Raw genomic sequence first — 22,473 nt, 5'->3', positions numbered from 1 at the left:
TTCTACAAGCTCACAATTGCCATAATACCAAAACCAGACAAAAAGAAAATTACAGGCCAATATCTTTGATGAATATATATATATATATATATATATATATATATTTTTTTTTTGCGGTATGCGGGCCTCTCACCACCGTGGCCTCTCCCGTTGTGGAGCACAGGCTCTGGATGCGCAGGCCTAGAGGCCATGGCTCACGGGCCCAGCTGCTCTGCGGCATGTGGGATCCTCCTGGACCGGGGCAAGAACCCACATCCCCTGCATCGGCAGGCGGACCCTCAACCATTGCGCCACCAGGGAAGCCCTCTTTGATGAATATAGATATAAAAATGCTCAACAGAGTATTAGCAAACTGAATCCAACAATACATTAAAAAGGATCATACACCATGATTAAGTGGGACTAATTCTAGCGATACAAGAATGGTTCAATATTCACAAATCAATCAATGTGACACACCACATTAGCAAAAGGAAACATAAGAATCATGTGATCATGCCCATAGACACAGAAAAAGCATTTGACAAAACTCAACATCTGATCATGAAAAAAACTCTCATCAAAGTAGGTATAGAAGGAACATATCTCAACATAATGAAGACCATTTATGACAAACCCACAGCTAATATCATACTCAACATAATAAAGACCATTTATGACAAACCCATAGCTAATATCAAACCCACAGCTAATATTACACCAATATCAATGGTGAAAAGCTGAAATCCTTTCATCTAAATTCAGGGACAACACAAGGATGCCCACTCTTGCCAGGTTTACTCAACATAGTTTTGGAAGTCCTAGCCACAGCAATCAGAGAAGAAAAAGAAATAAAAGGAATCCAAATTGGAAGGGAAGAGGTAAAACTATCACTGTTTTCAGATGACATGATACTATACATAGGAAATCCTAAAGATGCCACCAGAAAGTTACTAGAGCTTATCAGTGAATTCAGTAAAGTTGCAGGGTACAAAATTAATACACAGAAATCTGTTGCATTTCTATACACTAACAACCAAGTATCAAAAAGCAAAATTAAGAAAACAATCCCATTTACCATAACATCAATAAGAATAAAATACCTAGGAATAAACCTACCTAAGGAGGCAAAGACCTGTACTTGGAAAACTGTAAGACACTGATGAAAGAAATTGAAGACAACACAAACAGATGGAAAGATATACTGTGTTCTTGGATTGGAAGAATCAGTGTTGTTAAAATGACCACACTACCCAGGCAATCTACAGATTCAATACAATCCCAATCAAAATACCAATGCCATTTTTCACAGAACTAGAACAAAAAAAATTTTAAATTTGTGTGGAAACACAAAAGACCTCGAACAGCCAAAACAATCTTGAGAAACAAGAACAGAGCTGGAGGTATTATGTTCTCAGACTTCACACTATACTACAAAGCTACAGTAATCAAAAGAGTATGGTACTGGCACAAAAACAGACACATAGATCAATGGAACAAGATAGAGAGCCCAGAAATAAATCCATGCACTTATAGTCAGCTAGTCTATGGCAAAGGAAGCAAGAATATACAATGGAGAAAGACAGTCTCTTCAATAAGTGGTGTTGGAAAACCTGGACAGCTATCAATACATGTAAAAGAATGAGATTAGATCATTTCCTCACACCATATACAAAAGTAAACTCAAAATAGACTAAAGACCTAAATGTAATATCTGAAGCCATAAAACTCCTATAAGAGAACATAGGCAGAAGCCTCTCTGACATAAATCATAGCAATATTTTTTTTGATCTGTCTGCTAAGGCAAAAGAAAAAAAGCAAAAATAAACAAATGGGACTTAATTAACTTAAGGAAACCATCAAAGAAATGAAAAGACAACTTATGGAATGAGAAAGTACCTTCAAATGATATGACCAACAAGGGATTAACATCCAAACTATATAAGCAGCTCATGCAATACAATATCAAAAAAAAAAAACCACACCCAATTAAAAAAATGAGCAGAAGACCTGAATAGACATTTTCCCATAGAAGACATACAGATGGCTAACAAGCACATGAAAAGATGCCAAACATCACTAATTATTAGAGAAGTGCAAATCAAAGCAACAATGAGATATCACCTCACACCTGTCTACATAGCTATCAACAAAATGTCTACAATAAGAAATGTTGGCAAGGATGCGGAGTAAAGGAAACTCTTGTACACTTTTGGTGGGAATGTAAATTGATGAAACCACTATGGAAAGCAGTATGAAGGTTCCTTAAAAATCTAAAAATAGAATTACCGTATGATCCAGCAAGTCCACTCCTGGGTATATATCCCGAAAAAACAAAACCCCTAATTTGAAAAGATACATGCAACCTAATGTTCATAGCAGCAATATTTACAATAGCTAAGACATGGAAGCAACCTAAGTGTCCATCAACAGACAAATGGATAAAGAAGATTTGTTACAAATATACAATGGAATATTACTCAGCCATAAAAAAGAATGAAATTTTGCCATTTACAACAACATGGATGGACTTGGAGAGTATTATGCTCAGTGAAATAAGTCAGACAAAGAAAGAGAAATACTGTGTGATATCACTTATACATGGAATCTAAAAAGTAATACAAATGAATGTTTATAGCAAAACAAAAATAGACTCACAGATATAGGAAACAAACTAGTGGTTACCAGTGAGGAGGGGAAGAGGAGAGGGACACATTAGGGGTATGGCATTAAGAGATACAAATTACTATATGTAAAATAGATAAGCAGCAATGCTATATTGTATAGTACAGGGAATTATAGCCATTATCCTGTAATAATTTTTTTTTTGGTATGCGGGCCTCTCACAGTTGTGGCCTCTCCTGCTGTGGAGCACAGGCTCCAGGCGTGCAGGCTCAGCGGCCATGGCTCACGGGCCTAGCTGTTCCACGGCATGTGGGATCTTCCCGGACCGGGGCATGAACCCATGTCCCCTGCATCGGCAGGCGGACTCCCAACCACTGCGCCACCAGGGAAGCCCCTGTAATAATTTTTAATGGAGCATAATCTGTAAAAATACTGAATCACTGAAATTAATGTAATATTGCAAATCAAATATACTTCAATAAAAAATGAACTTGATATAAAAACAAAAAAAGAAACTTGCAATGATATGGCATTTAAAGAATTAAAAGATATAAAGATTTTTAAAATTTTCTAAAAGCATGCTAGTTGGAATGGAGAAAATAAAACTATGTAGAAAACCCCAAAGAATTTACAAAAAACTCCAGGAACTAATAAGTGACTTTAGTGAGATAGCAGGATATAAGGTCAATGTCCAAAAGTTCATTGCTGGAATTCTGTTTCTGGGAAGATGAAGTAGACGTACATTTTCCTGTTACTCTCACTAAGTACAACTAAAAATCTGGACATAAGCAAACATAAGAAGCCTCTGAAAGATGGAGATAAGAAGGCAGACAGGCTAGAGACCTCAGAACCCAAGGTAGTACATGGCGGTGAGTTCTCTGGGTTTTCTTTTTTGTATCACATATCGTAGACTTGGATCTGAAGAAGTGAGCAAGTTGGAAATGCCAATAAGTGTAGACCAAAATAAAACAAAACAAAACAACTCCAACAAAAGTCTGCTGTCTTTAGCCAATGGACTAGGCAAGGGGCAGCCTAGCAAGACAGAAAACTTTTAGACAACGACTACTCTATTCCAGCCAAACATCACAGAAAAAAATGTGGTCCCACCCCACCCACGCCAGCAAAGGCTGAGCAGAAACCTAGACTTTCACCATCACCAGATTGTAGCAAGGCACCATGAATGAATGAGAGAGAGAGAGAAAGAGAGAAAAGGAGGGAGGGAGGGAGGAAGGAAGGAAGGAAGGAAGGAAGGAAGGAATGAAGGAAGGAAGGAAGGAAGGAAGGAAGGAAAGAAGGAAGGAAGGAAGGAAGGAAGGAAGGGTTGGATTATAGCCCAAAGAATAAAATAAATATCCATGATGCAAATAAATGATTGAACAAATAAATAAATTGGGGAGAATAGACAAATCTCCCATACGGATGAATTCCAAATAATTTATGTAGATAATGCCTCCTTGAGGAGATGGAACTTAACTCCTCACCCCTAGAATGTGGGCTGTTCTTAGTGACTTGCTTCTGAAGACTAGAGTATGGAGTGAGTGGTGGGGATACTATTACAGCAGAGAAACCTGGCAAACACTACCTCAGCCAGGTGATCAAGTTTAACATCATTAGTAATAAGCCATGTTGCTAGCATGTTTCATTGATATGATGTTATGACAACACTTTATCTCTGTGGTCTTCCTCCCAAGAACACATAACTCCAGTCTAATCATGGCAAAAATATATGCAAATTCTACAAATTACCTGACCAGTACTTTTCAGAACTGTCTAGGTCATCAAAAATAAGGATAGTCTGGGAAACCATCACAGACCAGATGAGGCTAAAGAGACATGACAGTTAAGTGTCATGTTGTATCCTGGGTGGGATCCTGGGACAGAAAAGGGGCCCTAGGGAAAAACTAGTAAAATCTGAGTAAACAATGGAGTTTAGTTAACAACAATGTATCAATAACGGTTTCTTAGTTGTGACAAATGTACCATAGTAATGTAAGATATTAAGAATAGGGGAAACTGTGTGAGGGATATATGAGAACTCTCTGTATTATCTTTGCAACTTTTCTGTAAATCTAAAACTAGTTTAAAATAAAAAGTTTATTAAACAAAGAATAATGACTGCATTGGATTGAAGCACATCAAACATATAAAAATACATAAATTCATAATGATGCTAAAAGCAAAAAACCTTTGTTGAGCACCATCGGAGATTGCTAAGGCAACAACTTATTACTCAGAAAACCAATAAAGAGAAAAGAAATGAAGCATTTATTCTGCCTTTCCTTGTATAAATTGTTTCTCAGAGTAAACAGATAGCCGATGAGGGAAAGTTATTATTTATAGAATTCCAGCTAATAAATGCCGAAGAAAGGTTAGCACTAGAAAATCACCATCTTGCAATTCCATAATAATCTAGGCAAAGGTTGATGGAGAGCTTTATAATAGGGGAGATAAGCTGGCATCATCTAAACTCACTGATTGATCTTAGCATCAATCAAAATGAGATATGCAGACATAATGCACCTCACAAGCTGATGTGGTAGGAAGCACCTAGCACCATCTATCAGGTATCCTTGCCGAAAAATTGATGCTGAATCTAATCAAATCTCTAGATCTAACAGTTCATAGGAAATATAGGTGATGGGAGAGCAAGTTAAACAATATCATAAGGAAGCAATTGCCCAAATCCAGAGTGCATGACAGTCTACAGAAAAAATGATCCCGTTTCTTCAACAAATCAGTGACATGAAAAAGGGAGTATGGACTATTACAAAATAAGAGAGACTTGAGACCTATTACCCAAGTGCAATGTGTAGATCTTGTTTGGATTCTGATCTGAACAAACCAACAGTACAAAGACATCTTGAAAACAATTGAGAAAATTTGAATATGGACTGAAATTAAGGAATTATTGTTAATTTTGTTGGTTGTGATGATGGTATAGTGCTATGTGTATTTCTTAATGTCTTTAACAGTTATAGATTGCACACCAAATTAATTATTGTAAATTTTTAAAAAAAATCCTCCAGCCAGATGAAAAGAAACAATTATTGGAAGCTTGATGAAATAAGAATGGCAAAATGATAATTGTTGAAGCTGGTTGGTGGTACATGAAACTATATTATATTCTCTCTTTTATGTATGTTTGAACACTTTTATAATAAAAAGTTTTTAAAAAAAAGAAGTATAGACTAGGAGTATGAGCCCTAGTTTACATTCTGATTTATCCTTAATTAGTTGTGTGATCCTGGCCAAGCCACTTCATTACAGTACCTTAACTCTTTCCTTAGTAACTTAGAAATTATAACTGATAAAATAATGATAAAATTTATTGTCTAATGTGTGCCTAGAATTAGTACAAAGGAACAAAGAACTGTATATGTACTACCTATTCTTCTACCTATTCTCCAGGCATCCAGGTTGGGGTGGGGAAGTGGGAGGAGAGGAAATATGGCTTTTGGAAATGTAAACTATTATAGAGAAGAAAACTATCACTTCTAATTTCATCATGCAGAAATAACACATTAAGATCTTGGTGTATATTTATATACCTTCCAGACATTTTACTATCTATATATACATGTCTTTTTTAAAAATAAGATTTGGACTATTCTGTATGTGTCCTTTTGTGGATAGTTTTTTTTGTTTGTTTTGTTTTGTTTTGTCTATAGTGTGTACTATTATACCCTTTGAGTAATCAATGGAAACTAAAATATATCAAAACATTATAGATATGTAAACATGACCTAGTTTAGTTTCTTTTTTCCCCTACAGCTCTTTGATTAATTACAATCGGCCCTTTAATGAATATGTACCACATATAGTCATCTCTAGTTTAAATTCTTGCAGCTGGTCTCTCGACATCTAGTTTTACCCTTGTGTAATCCATCCTTCACACACCACCAAAGTGATCTTCTTGAAATAGCCCTAACTACGTCCCTCCTCTGCTCAAAAACCCTCAATGCAAGAGGCTGTGTACTGTATAATTCCATATGTATGACATTCTCAAAAAGACAACACTATAGGGAAAGAGAACAGATCAGTGGTTGCCAGGGGTTTGGGGGTGGGGAGGGTGTGACTGTAAAGGGGTAGTATAAGGAAATTCTTTTGGGTATTGAAATTGTTTTGTGTCCTGATTGCAGTGAGCCAATCCAATGGAAAAGAGCAAATTGAAGAGTCAAGTGAGGCAGGCAGAGGTTGGTAAACCAGAGAAGCGGAGTAAAATGGGTCTGGAAAGCAAGAAGGGACTGGAGTCCAAAGCCAAGAATATGAGCACATGGAGGTCAGGAAACTATACAGAGCAGGCTAAGCCATAGGTTAGTTTGGGCATATATCAGAGATAAGCATCCTTTGTTCCCTTCTGTGAATGCACCTGCCCCATTTAAAAAGCCAAAGCTGAGTATAAAATACCCACTGACTTCAGTCCTACCCAGTCCAGACCATTGGACCAAACATCTATGGGAGGCAGTGTTGTAGAATGGGAAGGATATGAGCTTTGCAATAAAAAAGACCAGGATTCAAATTCTGCCTCTTTCCCTGAGTAGTTGTGTGACCTTAGGCAAGTCACTGTCAGCTTCAGCTTCTTTGTCTGAAAAATGTAGATAGATAGCATCTATCTCAGAGGAGTGTTGTGATGAAATAAAATTATGTAAGTGATCCGACATGAACCTTGGTATCTAATAAGGACTCAACAGATGATAGCCCATATCCTTCATGGGCACCTATCTTAATTTGTCTTATATTTCTACTTAGTTGTATGCAGTACATCTCTCCCTCTTCAACCAGATCTTAAACTTGTTGGGGGCAGACACTGTGTATGAATGATTTCTTTACATATATTTACTTTTTTTTTTTTTTTTTCTTTCTTTCTTAGCGGTACGCGGGCCTTTCACTGCTGTGGCCTCTCCCGTTGCGGAGCACAGGCCCCGGACGCGCAGGCTCAGCGGCCATGGCCCACAGGCCCAGCCGCTCCGCGGCATATGGGATCCTCCCGGACCGGGGCACGAACCCGTGTCCCCTGCATCGGCAGGCGGACTCTCAACCACTGCGCCACCAGGGAAGCCCTTACTTTTTAAAGTAATACATTTTTCAGATTACAAACATCATGTAAAATTATACAAAATTCAAATATTACAGACTACTTAACACAAAAGAAATCCTCAATCATGTCCCCCACTTCCCCAACCAGAGAACTGCTGTGAAGAGTTTGGAGCATTTTCTTCCAGCTCCTCCCACCACCATATTGTTGTTTTTGTTTTGTTTTTACAAAAATGGGATCATTGTTAAAGTATGATTTTCAAAATGTTCAGAAAAAGTTTTATACAAAGATTGTGAGCATGTGTCAAAGTTTAACTCATGAAGGAGGAAACCAGCAGGATGGCAAAGTTAACTCAAAAGAGGATGTGAGAACTGGTATTTTATATATAGTCAGTTAAAAAACAAAGAAATGTTAAAATAATATTGCTAAGTTAGACTCAAAACTGATAAATGTCCAACAGAGCAATAAGAGCCATAATCATGGTGTCTTATTTAGGTGGACAGAAAATGTCAGTGTATCAGTTTTACAGAGTTGTAAAATGACTAAACCCTGATCAGTTGTGCTAAATTACACTTCTCTTAGACCTAGAGAGTCAGATGACACTTAAACAAGCCTGTTAGAAAATGCTCTCAACGTGACATTAAAGCATCAAGTAATCATCTTTCCCCTTTGTATTAGTTTCCTAGTGCCACTTTAATAAAGTACCACAAACTAGGTACTTTTATTAAAAAAAAAAAGAACATTTCCTTATAGTTCTGACAGTCAGAAATCCAAAACCAGTTTCATGGGGCCAAAATCAAAGTGTCAGCAGGGCCCTGCTCCTTCTGGAGGCTCTATGGGAGAATCCATTTCCTTGCTTTTTACAGGTTCTAGAGCTGCATTTCTAAGTTTGTGGCCCCCTCCTCCATCTTAAAGCCAACAGTGTAACATCTTCAAATATCTCTGCCTCCATCTTCACATCACCTTCTCTCTTATAAGGACCTTTATGATTACATCTAGCACACCTGGATAATCCAGGGTAACTTCCTATTTCAAGACCAACTGATTAGCAACCTCAATTCCTCCTTAATTCTCCCTTGCCATGTAACATGACATATTCACAGGTTCTGAGAATTAGAACAAGGGAGATCTTTGGGGCAGAGTGGGAGGGAGTGGGTATCATTCTTCCTATCACACCCCTGTTTCCAAATTTTGAGTAATTCTTCATAACCTTATGCTATATATTTTTCTCTCCAACTTGCTTTTTTTCACCTATGTTTTCACTCAGCACATGCTGTATACACCTACCCCATTCTTCTTTTTTAAAAAATAAATTTATTTATTTATTTATTTTTGGCTGCGTTGGGTCTCCATTGCTGCACGTGGGCTTTCTCTAGTTGTGGAGAGTGGGGGCTACACTTCGTTGAGGTACGTGGGCTTCTCATTGCAGTGGCTTCTCTTGGTGCGGAGCACAGGCTCTGGGCATGTGGGCTTCAGTAGTTGTGGTGCATGGGCTCAGTAGTTGTGGTTTGCGGGCTCTAGAGCACAGGCTCAGTAGTTGCGGCACATGGGCTTAGTTGCTCCGTGGTATGTGGGATCTTCCCAGACAAGGGCTCAAACCCGTGTCCCCTGTGTTGGCAAGCAGATTCTTAACCACTGCACCACCAGGGAAGCCCCCACCCACATTCTTCTTAATGACTGGACAGTATTCCAGTTATGGAATTGCCAGAATTTAGTCATTTCCTTGTAGATGGAAATTTTAAGTTACCAGTTTTTCATGGTTATGAACAGGGCCTCAATGAACATTCTTGTACATATCTCTCTGCACAACTGTGGCTATGTTTCCATAGGAAAAAATCCTAGAGGTTAAAATTCTGAGACAAAAAGTATGCCCATTTAATTTTGACTAATACTGACAAGCTGCCTTCTGAAAATTTGTGTGAATATTTTACTCTCATACTAGTAATATATGAGAGTGCCTATTTACCTCCAACATCACTTACACTTGATATATTTTTTTAACATCTTTACTGGAGTATAATTGCTTTATAATGGTGTGTTAGTTTCTGCTTTATAACAAAGTGAATCAGCTATACACATACATATATCCCCATACCCCTTCCCTTTTGCGTCTCCCTCCCTCCCACCCCTCTAGGTGGTCACAAAGCACCCAGCTGATCTCCCTGTGATATGTGGCTGCTTCCTACTAGCTATCGATTTTATATTTGGTAGTGTATATATGTCCATACCACTCTCTCACTTCGTCCCAGCTTACCCTTCCCCCTCCTCGTGTCCTCAAGTCAATTCTCTAATAGGTCTGCGTCTTTATTCCACTCCTACCCCTAGGTTCTTCATGACCATTTTTTGTTGTTGTTAGATTCCATATATATGTGTTAGCATACAGTATTTGTTTTTCTTTTTCTGACTTGCTTCACTCTGTATGACAGACTCTAGGTCCATCCACCTCACCACAAATAACTCAATTTCGTTTCTTTTTATGGCTGAGTAATATTCCATTGTATATATGTGCCACATCTTCTTTATCCATTCATCTGTCGATGGATACTTAGGTTGCTTCCATGTCCTGGCTATTGTAAATAGAGCTGCAATGAACATTGTGGTACATGACTATTTCTGAATTATGGTTTTCTCAGGGTATACACCCAGGAGTTGGATTGCTGGGTCGTATGGTAGTTCTATTTTTAGGTTTTTAAGGAGCTTCCATACTGTTTTCCATAGTGGCTGTACCAACTTACATTCCCACCAACAGTGCAAGAGGGTTCCCTTTTCTCCACACCCTCTCCAGCATTTATTGTTTCTAGATTTTTTGAGAATAGCCATTCGGACTGGTGTGAGGTGATATCTCACTGTAGCCTTGATTGGCATTTCTCTAATGATTAATGATGTTGAGTATTCTTTCATGTGTTTGTTGGCAGTCTGTATATCTTCTTTGCAGAAATGTCTGTTTAGGTCTTCTGCCCATTTTTGGATTGGGTTGTTTGTTTTTTTTTTTGATATTGAACTGCATGAGCTGCTTGTAAGTTTTGGAGATTAATCCTTTGTCAGTTGCTTCATTTGCAAATATTTTCTCCCATTCTGGGGGTTGTCTTTCTGACTTGTTTATGGTTTCCTTTGCTGTGCAAAAGATTTTAAGTTTCATGAGGTTCCATTTGTTTATTTTTGTTTTTATTTCCATTTCTCTAGGAGGTGGGTCAAGGATGATCTTGCTGTGATTTATGTCATAGAGTGTTCTGCCTATGTTTTCCTCCAAGAGTTTGATAGTGTCTGGCCTTACATTTAGGTCTTTAATCCATTTTGAGTTTATTTTTGTGTATGGTGTTAGGGAGTGTTCTAATTTCATACTTTTACATGTACCTGTCCAGTTTTCCCAGCACCACTTATTGAAGAGGCTGTCTTTTCTCCACTGTATATTCTTGCCTCCTTTATCAAAGATAAGGTGTCCATATGTGTGTGGGTTTATCTCTGGGCTTTCTATCCTGTTCCATTGATCTATATTTCTGCCTTTGGGCCAGTACCATACTGTCTTGATTACTGTAGCTTTGTAGTATAGTCTGAAGTCAGGGAGCCTGATTCCTTCAGCTGCATTTTTTGTTCTCAAGATTGTTTTGGCTATTCGGGGTCCTTGGTGTCTCCATACAAATTGTAAAAGTTTTTGTTTTAGTTCTGTGAAAAATGCCAGTGGTAGTTTGATAGGGATTGCATTGAATCTGTAGATTGCTTTGGGTAGTAGAGTCATTTTCACAATGTTGATTCTTCCAGTCCAAGAACATGGTATATCTCTCCATCTATTTGTATCATCTTTAATTTCTTTCATCAGTGTCTTATAATTTTCTGCATACAGGTCTTTTGTCTCCTTAGGTAGGTTTATTCCTAGATATTTTATTCTTTTTGTTGCAATGGTAAATGGGAGTGTTTTCTTAATTTCACTTTCAGATTTTTCATCGTTAGTGTATAGGAATGCCAGAGATTTCTGTAAATTAATTTTGTATCCTGCTACTTTACCAAAACATTAATTAGCTCTAGTAGCTTTCTGGTACCATCTTTAGGATCCTCTATGTATAGTACCATGTCATCTGCTAACAGTGACAGCTTTACTTTCTCTTTTTCGATTTGGATTCCTTTTATTTCTTTTCCTTCTCTGATTGCTTTGGCTATAACTTCCAAAACAATGTTGAATAATAGTGGTGAGAGTGGGCGACGTTGTCTTGTTCCTGATCTTAGTGGCAATGGTTTCAGTTTTTCACCATTGAGGATGATATTGGCTGTGGGTTTGTCATATATGGCCTTTATTATGTTGAGGTAAGTTCCCTCTATGCCTACTTTCTGGTGGGTTTTTATCACAAATGGGTGTTGAATTATGTCAAAAGCTTTCTCTGCATCTATTGAGATGACCATATGGTTTTTCTCCTTCAATTTGTTAATATGGTGTATCACATTGATTGCTTTGCATATATTGAAGAATCCTTGCATTCCTGGGATAAACCCCACTTGATGATGGTGTATGATCCTTTTAATGTGCTGTTGGATTCTGTTTGCTAGTTTTTTGTTGAGGATTTTTGCATCTATGTTCATCAGTGATATTGGCCTGTAGTTTTCTTTTTTGTGACATCTTTGTCTGGTTTTGGTATCAGGGTGATGTTGGCCTCGTAGAATGAATTTGGGAGTGTTCCTCCCTCTGCTATACACTTGATATTTTGGATTCACTTGTCTTTCAGCATCTATGTAGCACTTTGAGATATTTGTATCGGTTTTACAGGCACAGAATAAGAGTTTAATAATTGTTTGATGAATTGAATTGAAAGTTAGCTATTGTATTTATTTATTTATTTAATACACTCATGGCTAAATTTATTTATCCTTATTACATCATCCTTCTTGCCAGGCTTCTTCTTTTTTTAATTCAAGTGTAGTTGATTTACAAGATTGTGTTAGCTTCAAGTGTACAGCAAAGTGATTCAGTTTCTTTTTCAGTTCTTTTTCAGTCTCTTTTCCAGTATAGGTTATTATAAGATATTGATTATAATTCCCTGTGCTATACAGTAAGACCTTGTTGTTCATCTATTTTATACATAGTAGTGTGTATATGTTAATCCCATCCTCCTAATTTATCCCTCTCATTAGAACAATGCAAATTCATGTGTACAACTCAGAGGGCTTGTGCTAACAATGGCACATTGGTAAGAGAGCAATATGTGTGCGTCTTGAATATTATAAAGTGTTATTCAGATGTTAGTTACTTCTATACAGGGAAATGTGTTTTCACAGGTAGTTCTCATATCTCACACAGATTGGCCTTGCTGCTTCCCAGGTTCACATGGTATAAGCTTTGTTGCCAAGGCCCATAACATACTTTCACTGTGCACCCCACAGGCTCTAAGGTCTAAAGTGTGTGACTGATGGTGCCAGTCTTTTAGGAGGAAAGGCATGATAAGATTATGGGCATATGTGTCCCCTGAAGATAGTAATTGTGTGGCTGCACCACACTGACTCCATTTTGTCAGCTCCATCTTAGGCCCGCAGTCCTACCCCCTCCCCTTTCTGCAGGACTGAGCTTTAACCTACTCACTAGGAATGCACCCAAGCCAGATAAGTTCCCTATCAACTTTTACCCTTGCCTTCATCTGATATGAAAACTAGAAGAATACCTTCTGCTGACATAGATGGGTAATGGTAATGAGACCCCTGGGGTGGGGGAGGAAAAAAGCCTGGTTCCCATAGGTGCAGCCGTGCTTCTCCCTTGGTAACCAGATTCTATTTTTAGCTTTGGCCCTTTATACTCCCCCATGCCCCTTTCGGGGGCACAGAGTGCAGCTGTGAATACCTCTGGATCATTGTCCACCCGATCCTGCCTGTATGTAAGTTACCCCCAATAAACTTCATAATTGTACTTTATGGAGTTGTCTGCTTCACTTTTCGGTCTTAAAGTTCCTTCTCAGTTCAGAGGGTATTACTCAATATCCCCGCCTCCCAACAGTAATAAAGCCCAATAGCAAAAGCTTCAGAGAAGGAGCATCTCCATTCTTGGATAAATATTTTGGAGGGTCCAGAGTCAACTGATTTTGTACTAAAAGATTTCTCAGAAACAGTCTCATGGATTTAGATGGAATGTTCTGGGGAGTACCCAACCCTACAGCCGCCCACCTCGCCCTATCCCAGGAAGTAGCAATCAATTCTGTAATGCTAAGGACTATGACCTTGTGAGGTGCAGGGATGAGGGGGCTAGCTGAAAGAGCACTCAAGGTTGACCTAGTCTCTCAGGACTGTGACAGCTCCCAGAGGGGCATTATTCTGTACCATCCCCATCCTCTGGCCTGCTCTGGGAGTCAGCTACTCAGCAGGAGTAAGAGCAGTGTTGGCAAGAGAAAGTATAAGAGAATGAGCTTCAGCACTGCCCTGCTCTGATTGGTTATTTCTGGAGGAAGTACTCATACAAACCTGACTGGGAATTGCTCCCTCCAGTTTTATTCCCACAACCAGGGTCTAGAAGATGTGTGTCTAAGAATATACAGGAGACAAAATCCTGAAACTAGAAAGGAAATGATTCCCTTCACCATCCTTCCCCTCCCCCGCAACCCCACTTCCTAACTCTCCCAGTCCCCAGCCTATAAGTGCATGTGAACACATGCTCAGTTTTCATCCTAAGCTTTTTAGGACTTGACCCTTCTCTAGAGTGAACTGAGTGGTGCCCGTTGATAAGGAGTGTTTGTGAGAAAGCATGCTTGATATGAACCCAGCCATAGCCCATAAAATATTCTTGAAACCACTAACATATTAAAATAATTTCACAAAGGACCTAAGAGAACTTAGAGGTTTACATCATGATCAAGAGTGTAAGGTCTGGAGCCTGAGTGCCCAAGACTGAATCTGGCTCTGACACTCTCTGTGACCTCAGGCAGGTCACTTCACTTTTCTATGCCTTAGAATCCTCATCTGTAAAATGCGGAATAACATTACCTACCCTCCTAAGAGTTGTTTTGAGGATTGAATGAAATAATGCATATATAGGACTATGCCACACATATCGTAAGTGCTCATAAATATTAGCTAGTATTTAATTATCTGACAGTGCCTCATGGTTCTATGCCCATAGTCTTTAAGGCATTTGTGGAGCAAATGAAATTGACGACCATTAGTTTATTTAATACGTTTCCTTAATATGTTCATTTGCCCATACTTTTTAGCCTACTGACTTTCCAATGACACGAGGATAGTTGTTGTTACAATGGCCTAGCATTTACACCCAAACTTTGTGATTCTGCACTCCTTTTCCAAGACCCATTTGCTGGCCCCATCTCTGCCTCCTCTCCCACTCCGTTAGACTTGCCCCTACAAAAGTACCCTGTGTTACTTTAAGATTTGAGGATAAAAAGAGAGTAGTCAATTAAAGAAGTGTTTGCGGGTGGAAGGGAGCACTTTCCTCTGCTCTACCCCCCGTATTCCACAATTTCTTCATCTCCTGTGTATTTATGAGATTGCTGTGGAACAGAAAGGCTACCACCTATAGGAGGTTCTGAAGGTTCATTTGTATAATGTATCACTAGTGTCTCTTCTCTGTAGGTAAGGGCAGCAGGTTTTTCAGGTGGATCTTGCTCCACACTCTTTACCCTAAACTCGCTGCATTCCTGGGATATAAAGTCACTGAGGCTGGAGAGGATACATGGGGGGAAATATGCCTGGTCTGGCATGAGGCACATTTTTCTGCCCTGTGTGTATCTCCACTCCAGCTCTAATTGGCTTGCTCACTGTGTGTCTCTGTGTTCTCATAGCATCTGACCCTTAAGTAGCTGAGTCACATGGCTTTTATGGACCAAATTATGGTTCCACACTGCTCTTGCTCTTAATGGAAGGCATATTAACCATTAGGGAGAAATTGTTGCTTGAATTCCAAAGAGGCGGTGTGTTCTTCTGGAGGTTTGGTAGATTCTTTCTTTCAAATTCACCTTGAATAACAGTCAGAGGACAGCAGTGTGTGCTTCTTATGACAACAACCTACATCTCCATCATGAAAGATGAGGATGAGGAATGCGGGAGTTAGGTTGAAAAAGGAAATCTCCACTGATCCAAAGCAAGTCACTTCACTCTCCCCCAATTAAGTATGCAATCCATTTAGCCCCAAACAGTGGTTGAAGATGGGAAAACCACACTAGACATATCAGCAAATAGGACAATTCTGGCCATAGCCCTGCTACTTAGAAGAGGGAGCTCTTCCAACATAATGTCCTGACACTGTATAAGAGGAGGGGAAATGGCTAAAGATAAATTCTTAACATGATCCCAAGAGTAAAACTGGATGAGAATGAAAAGCCTTAGCTTAGATTGTTCACAGTTCTTCACAGCACTGTGGTGGGCACAACTGTACATGCTACTAGGAGTTCTCACTTTCCTGGTCTGTGAGGGGCAAGCATTAGTTAGGTAGATGCTGGGATACTCAATCCCAATAGGCAGTGGCCATAGTAACTTCAATTCCTTGGTGACTTTAGAGGCATCCAGCTGACTTTCTCATCAAAATACCCAACTCATATAAGATATAAACATTAAGATACATAAGGAAGGGAGAACTGCATTCATCCCCTGGGGGTATGGGAGTGAGCAGATGGTTGATAAGCATATGCTCCTTATTAGAAAATAAAATCCTGTGGGCAGAAAGCAGTACCGATGATGATTTAATGTGATCTCGTTTCCCTCCTCTGCTTTCACTCTACCTTGGAGTGTTAGCCACTCTCCCAACCCCAAACAACATAAAGGCAATGTCCTAGCTATTATTACCTCTCTCTCCCCTAAAAAACAAATCAACAAAATACTCAGGATAGTAGGAAACACAAAGCAATCTTCATTTCTTCCACACATTAGAAACATTTTCAATTACAGTTCAGCTTCTCTGAGACATACATCAAATGTTGGTCAACGAGCACAGAAAAGCCAGGTTGGAGGGAATCCCTGATAAGGAGGCATGAAGTGAGAGCTTTGATTCAACCACTCCACTCAGCACAGTGGAGGCCCATGCAGGTCCCTGAGATAGTCATTCTGCTTTATGCCTTGAAGGAAACCCACTCTGTACTCCCTCCTCAGAGTGTGCCTTTGAAGGGCCACTGAAAGGAAAGATCCTTGATGAATGATCACTAGTAAAGTCCTAATGGAGAGCTAACTCATTTAAGGAGCAGCTCTTTTAATAGTGGGGGTTTTCCTCTTAATCAGTGTTTCTCACTGGAATTAAAAGACCCCAGCCACGTTCACAGTTACAGGTTTCACATAAGTCAGACTGTTTCCCGGGAGGTACCCATAGCTGATAAGCAGGCACATCCTCTGATCAGTCAGGATATATTCTGGTGGGATTCTGGGCCATTCGGTTCAGCCCACAGGAACCTCAGTAATGCTCAAGCGAATGAGCAGAGCTTAAAGGTCACAGAGAGCCTTAGGTGCATGGAGGTAAGTTATCTCATAGGACAGCCAGACAGCTGACCTGGGTGGGAGGAATGTGAATGATATATCTGACCCTCCCAGGTACACAGTGGTTACCTTGGTGTCCAAACATAGTAGTCAATCTTAAGGAAATAAAATCTATTTGGGGGCTGCTCTTTCTTCTGATAGGCTTTCAGAAAACTCAAAACAATGTCCTGGTGGGTACTCACCCATAAGCCTCATTGTCTCCTTCAATTTCACAGTTGCTCTTGGCAACCCCAACCCATCCCAAAATACCCAAAAGACAGAATCAGACAATGCTTTGCCTTGCTTCAGCATCAATGGATGGCTCTGAGTTCTCAACCCTGCCCCGAGGGTGCTGGTAGCAGCAGACACAGTGGAGATAGTCCACTACATTGTGGGTGAAGAGTGAGCGCAACGGGTGCAAGTACTGGAAGAAAAGGAGCATGAAGCCAATGGAAATCAGATAAGCAATAATGAGCTGCAAGGCAATCAAGAAATGACAGTAATTCAGTAACACTTTCACTCCAAAGAACTTAAAAACCAAGACCATGATCACATTCTCTAACAATCTCACACTATAGTGCAGGCCCATATGTCCCCAGTTCTGACCTTTCTCAACAAGGTCGCTGTCTGCTAACTTCAACTGCAAAGCTGACCAGCAAGAGAAGTTGATGCCAGCATAGAGGACGGTAACGGAAATCAACACCACTAAGGTGCCAAGTCGGCTGAAATTTTTCTCAATGTTATTGGGCATATGGGCACCACTCCTCCAGAACTTAACCCAAGGCTCAAAGAGGATGATCAGGAAGTTCAGCAATAAGAAGGGCACAGCCTTCAATTTCAAGGTGGCTGAAAAGAGCACGAGAATCATGAGGCGGGAGGTGATCTCCAATGTCCGCCAAATGGTGATGCACAGGACTTCTAGTGGACCAAGGCGAATCTTGTATTCATCGTACTTGATCTGGATAGCCAACATATTGCAGAGGGTAGCCCCATAGGTGACAGATATCAGGGAAAAGACTATTAGCACAGCTGTAAGAAAAAAAAAGAAACAGAAGAAAATAGATAATCAGTCAATGTTGGTGAAGCTTGTACTCTGACCCAGAGGTCCAGAGAGATGATAGGTGAGACTCAAGGGCCCAAGTCAAGAGCAAACCTACGAATGAACAGAGCTATGTAAACAAACAGCATACACAGAAAGAAAATGGAAATAAACTAAATTATTTTGCGTGACAGGGATTGGGGCAGTTTTTAATTTTTTCTACATTTCTCTAGTTTCTAAATTTCCCATGAAATAAGAAATGAACATATACTGGCAATATTTTAATAATCATATAAACATACAAACTAAAGTAAAAAAACAGTGGGCCTCAGAACCATCACTGAGGGGTCACTAGCATTGAGAGGTCACTAACACAAGAAGAGTACATATAAAGGGATGGGCAGCATCTACCTGATGAAACAAGCTTCTGAGAAAACAGTGCTGGAGGCAGAGAGAACTTGATCTGAAAAAAATCCAGTCTTAGAAGACTCAGAGAGAATGCCTTTGGTTATAGAAGTCCCTGCTTTGATGAACATCTTCTTCAAGGAACTAATCTTGTTTGTGTGTGCTTCTAGAACATAAAATATATACTGGAAATTCCATGAGAGCAGAAGGGACCATGTCTGTTTTGTTCACTGCTGTATCACCAGAGCCTAGCACACTGCCTGGAGCATAGTAGGTGCTCAACAAATGTTTGTGGAATTAATGAAGAATTCTGAGTTTAGAGAGGCACCATAACATACCTACGATTAGAAGTGCTTGGTTCAGCAGTGTGAGAGCTTGTGCGACTCACTGAATATCCATGTGCCTCAGTCCCCTAGGTCACTGACATACTCTAGAGTTGCTTGTATTACTCATCAGCAATACCAATTTCCCAATGCTTTGGTATACTTTAGGAGTCCCCAAACTTCTGGCAGAGTGGTTTAAAAATTTTAAAATCCTATTTCCTAGCCCATAACATCCATACCACTGTGCGTTAGAGTAGGGGCCCTGAAGGATCAGGATGCCCTCTAATCCTGCTACCCTAAGTCTCAACTATAGGTCACACAGTGGCTCTTTCCTTTTCTTCCTTTCTTTATATCAGAGGATACCAATCACTAAGAAAAATCTAGTGCTCTCAAGGAGAGTGAGACACCGGAGTATACTCATCCAAAAGAAAAGCTGGAGCTTTCTGTTCCCATAAAAACACTGGATCCAGGGAACTAGAGCCATTGAAATGTCAATTTAATCTGCAAGAAAAGTAAAGACCTTCCGATAGAAACCCAGAAAGAAGCACAGCGTTGTTTCCGAGATCTTTTCCAGCTCTAGGCAGAGGGTTGCAGTCTCAAAGACTGGAAGACTCTCTTAAAGTGTCTACTCTTATCTTTACTTTTATTATTTATTATTTTTTCCAGTTTTATTGAGATATAATCGACATATAACATTGTATTAGTTTAAGGTGTACAGCATAATGATTTGAGATACTCTTAGCTTTATAAACCACTCTAAGTCCCATCCTCAAGAGTTGATGCTCCTTGTAGAGTTTGGAACATCAGGGTGTATGTACAGCCAGCCAAGTGTGGTGATGCTTTCCCTTAAATTTAGATAGTAAATTTATTGATAGTAGTGTAATAAAAAGCAGAAAGCCTGATGCTTCCAATAAATGTAAAAACACCTTCCATCTGTCTCCCTACAAAAAGACACATGCCATAAGAGGTCATAATGCTGCTAGTGAAATTTGCTCATCTATGCTGATCCAGACGGCCTCCCAGAGAAAAAGGAATAAGAAAAGGGGTAGCAAAGAGAAGACAGGAGGGTGGGTGAAAGTGAGGAAAACTAAAACCAAAAAGTAGTTCACAAAACCTTAAAAGAGAGGGTGTTGTCAGAAAGTTTTTAATAGGAGAAATCACTGAAGAATTGAAAACAAGGCCTTGTAGAAAGATTCCCTTACATCCTTTGTAGAGTGACCTATAGTTAGAAACACGGATCCTAAAGGCAGATGTCCTGCATTCCAATCCTCTTTGCCATCTATTACTTATGGAACCTTGTGGGGAAATTTGCTTAGCCTCTGTTTTCTCATTTGTAAGATGTGGATAATAACAAGTATCTCATAGTGTTGTTGTGAAGATTTAAATGAAATAATTAGAGAAATGCCTGGAACATAGTAAATGCTATCTGTTAGCTCCTATTATCATCATCATCATCATCATCACCATCCTCTATTTCCAAAAGTACAGGAGATGCATTTACTTTGGTTAGGTGTTACCCTGACACTTAGGAAATCAGGTGATTTCAAAACTGATAGAACATCTAGACATAAGCCTTACAAAAATGTGAAAACCCTATAATAAGAAAATGATACAATTTTACTGAAGTATATTTAAAAATATTTAATGACATGTACTTCGGTAAACTTGTATATAGTTGGCCCTCTGCATCCACAGATTCAACCAAAACCATGGATAGAAAATACTCGGGAAAAAATTCCAGTAAGTTCCAAAAGCAAAACTTGAATTTGCCATGTACTGGCAACTATTTACTTAGCATTTACATCATATTCATAACTATTTGCATAGTATTTACATTGTATTAGGTATTATAAGTAACCTAGCGATGATGTAAACTATATGGGAGGATGTACACAGGTTATACACAAATACTACACCATTTTATATAAGGGATTTGAGAATCTACGGATTTTGGTATCCGCAGGGGGTCCTGGAAACAATCCGCTGAAGATACCCAGGGTCAAGTATAGTTTTCTTGCTACGGGTCTCACATATTTATGGCACAGAGTGTAGTGATGCTGCACGGATGTATATTTATCTCCAAACTCATCAAGTTGTACACATTAAATAGGTAGAGGTTTTTGTTTGTCAATTGTACCTCGATGAAGTGATTTTTAAATATTTAATGAAATGGAGACTTAAATTATCTTCTAATATGAAATTGATTGATCCTGTAAAGATGTAAACTCCCTCCAAAATAACCTAAATAATTGAATGCAATCCCAATCACAGTCTCAATAAAATGTTTTTTCTTTTGTTGTTATTGTTTTGCTTTGTTTTGTTTTCTGGTGCGGGAATTGACAAATTGATTGTGAAAATTCATTGGAAGATCAGGCTAAATTGCTCTACTAGATCTGAGCTGTGAAAGGCCTTTGAAAGGCACAAGACCTAAAAGCAATAAAGAATTTGAATACATAAAAATGTAATACTTCAAAATGCCAGAAAATACTACAAGTATATTGTCTCTTACATATAGTGTGTTGCACATCTGTTACATGTATGACATGTATATGCACATTTAAAATGTGTGTATGTACACAAATACAGAACATTATACAAATGTATACATACACACTTATCCACAGCAGAGAAAGGATTAATAGCCAGAATAAGTAAATAGATCCTCCAAATTAATAAGGAAAAGATAAATAACCCACTAGAAAAAGTGAGTAACATATAAATAAGATATTTAAAGAATAGAATGACCAAACATGAAATGATGCTCAGTTTCACTCATAAAGTAAATTATTAAAACAGTTATTTTATAATTATATAAATATTTAGTTTAAGATATAAAGAAACAGGCATCTTCATACACTGCTGGTGGGAATACAAATTCATGCAACCTTTTGGCAGTACTGCTAAAATTCTAAATATGCATATCTTTTCTCCCAGCAATTCTACTGCTAAGAAGTTATTCTACAAAGTCTCATTCCAGTACACAGGTGCTTATAAAGGTGTTCACAGGAGCATAGTCTGTAATCAGAGAAAAACTTTTTTGCATGGATGGAAAAATTATAAACAAACTTTAATCCTACCAACAGAAGATTAGGGAAATAAGAAAGAATGGTCCAATTCATATAAAGGAAATATATAGTATATTTATCATTATTATTATATATATAGATAACTGTTGAAGAAATATTGGTATACTTTTGAAAAAACATGCTGCTGAATAGAATGTTTAATTTTCCTTTTTTGGCAAATATATATATACACATATATATGTTATATGTATGTTTATATTTACATAATAGAAAGAAGTCTGCACTACTTTGTATAAAATAGATAACTAATGAGAACCTGCTGTATAGCACAGGAAAGAAAGAAAAAGAGAGAGAGAGAGAGAGAGAGAGAGAAAGAAAGGAAGAGAAAGAAAGAGAGAGAGGGAGGGAGGGAGGGAGGAAGGAAAGAGTCTGGAAGGATATACACTAAATGGTAAACAGATTACCTTTGGGAAATGAGATTACATCTCCTATTTTGTATATATTCTGTACAGTTTTGAGTCTTTACCATAACCATGTCTGATTTTTATAATTAAAAAGAATAAGGACCAAAAATAGTAATACATGATCATGGTAAAAAGAAATCCAAACCATATA

The 22,473-nt window shown here is 38.7% G+C and overlaps 1 protein-coding gene across 2 annotated transcripts in view; it reads right to left on the bottom strand.

Annotated features, from left to right (window-relative positions):
• Window positions 1-16,446: 16,446 nt before the first annotated feature.
• Window positions 16,447-22,473, bottom strand: part of XKRX (XK related X-linked) — a 68,542-nt gene continuing 62,515 nt past the window's right edge. For both annotated transcript variants that reach the window (XM_073799511.1, XM_033849653.2), the window contains one exon: window positions 16,447-18,094. In XM_073799511.1, the coding sequence (XP_073655612.1) occupies window positions 17,349-18,094 (746 nt within the window). In that variant the 3' untranslated portion in view covers window positions 16,447-17,348. The remainder of the gene's footprint in view (window positions 18,095-22,473) is intronic.

The sequence above is a fragment of the Tursiops truncatus genome, chromosome X (genome assembly GCF_011762595.2).
Source record: "Tursiops truncatus isolate mTurTru1 chromosome X, mTurTru1.mat.Y, whole genome shotgun sequence".
Lineage (NCBI taxonomy): Eukaryota > Metazoa > Chordata > Mammalia > Artiodactyla > Delphinidae > Tursiops > Tursiops truncatus.
The sequence above is the reverse complement of the archived record's forward strand: the minus strand, read 5'-3'. Positions and strand labels throughout refer to the sequence as shown.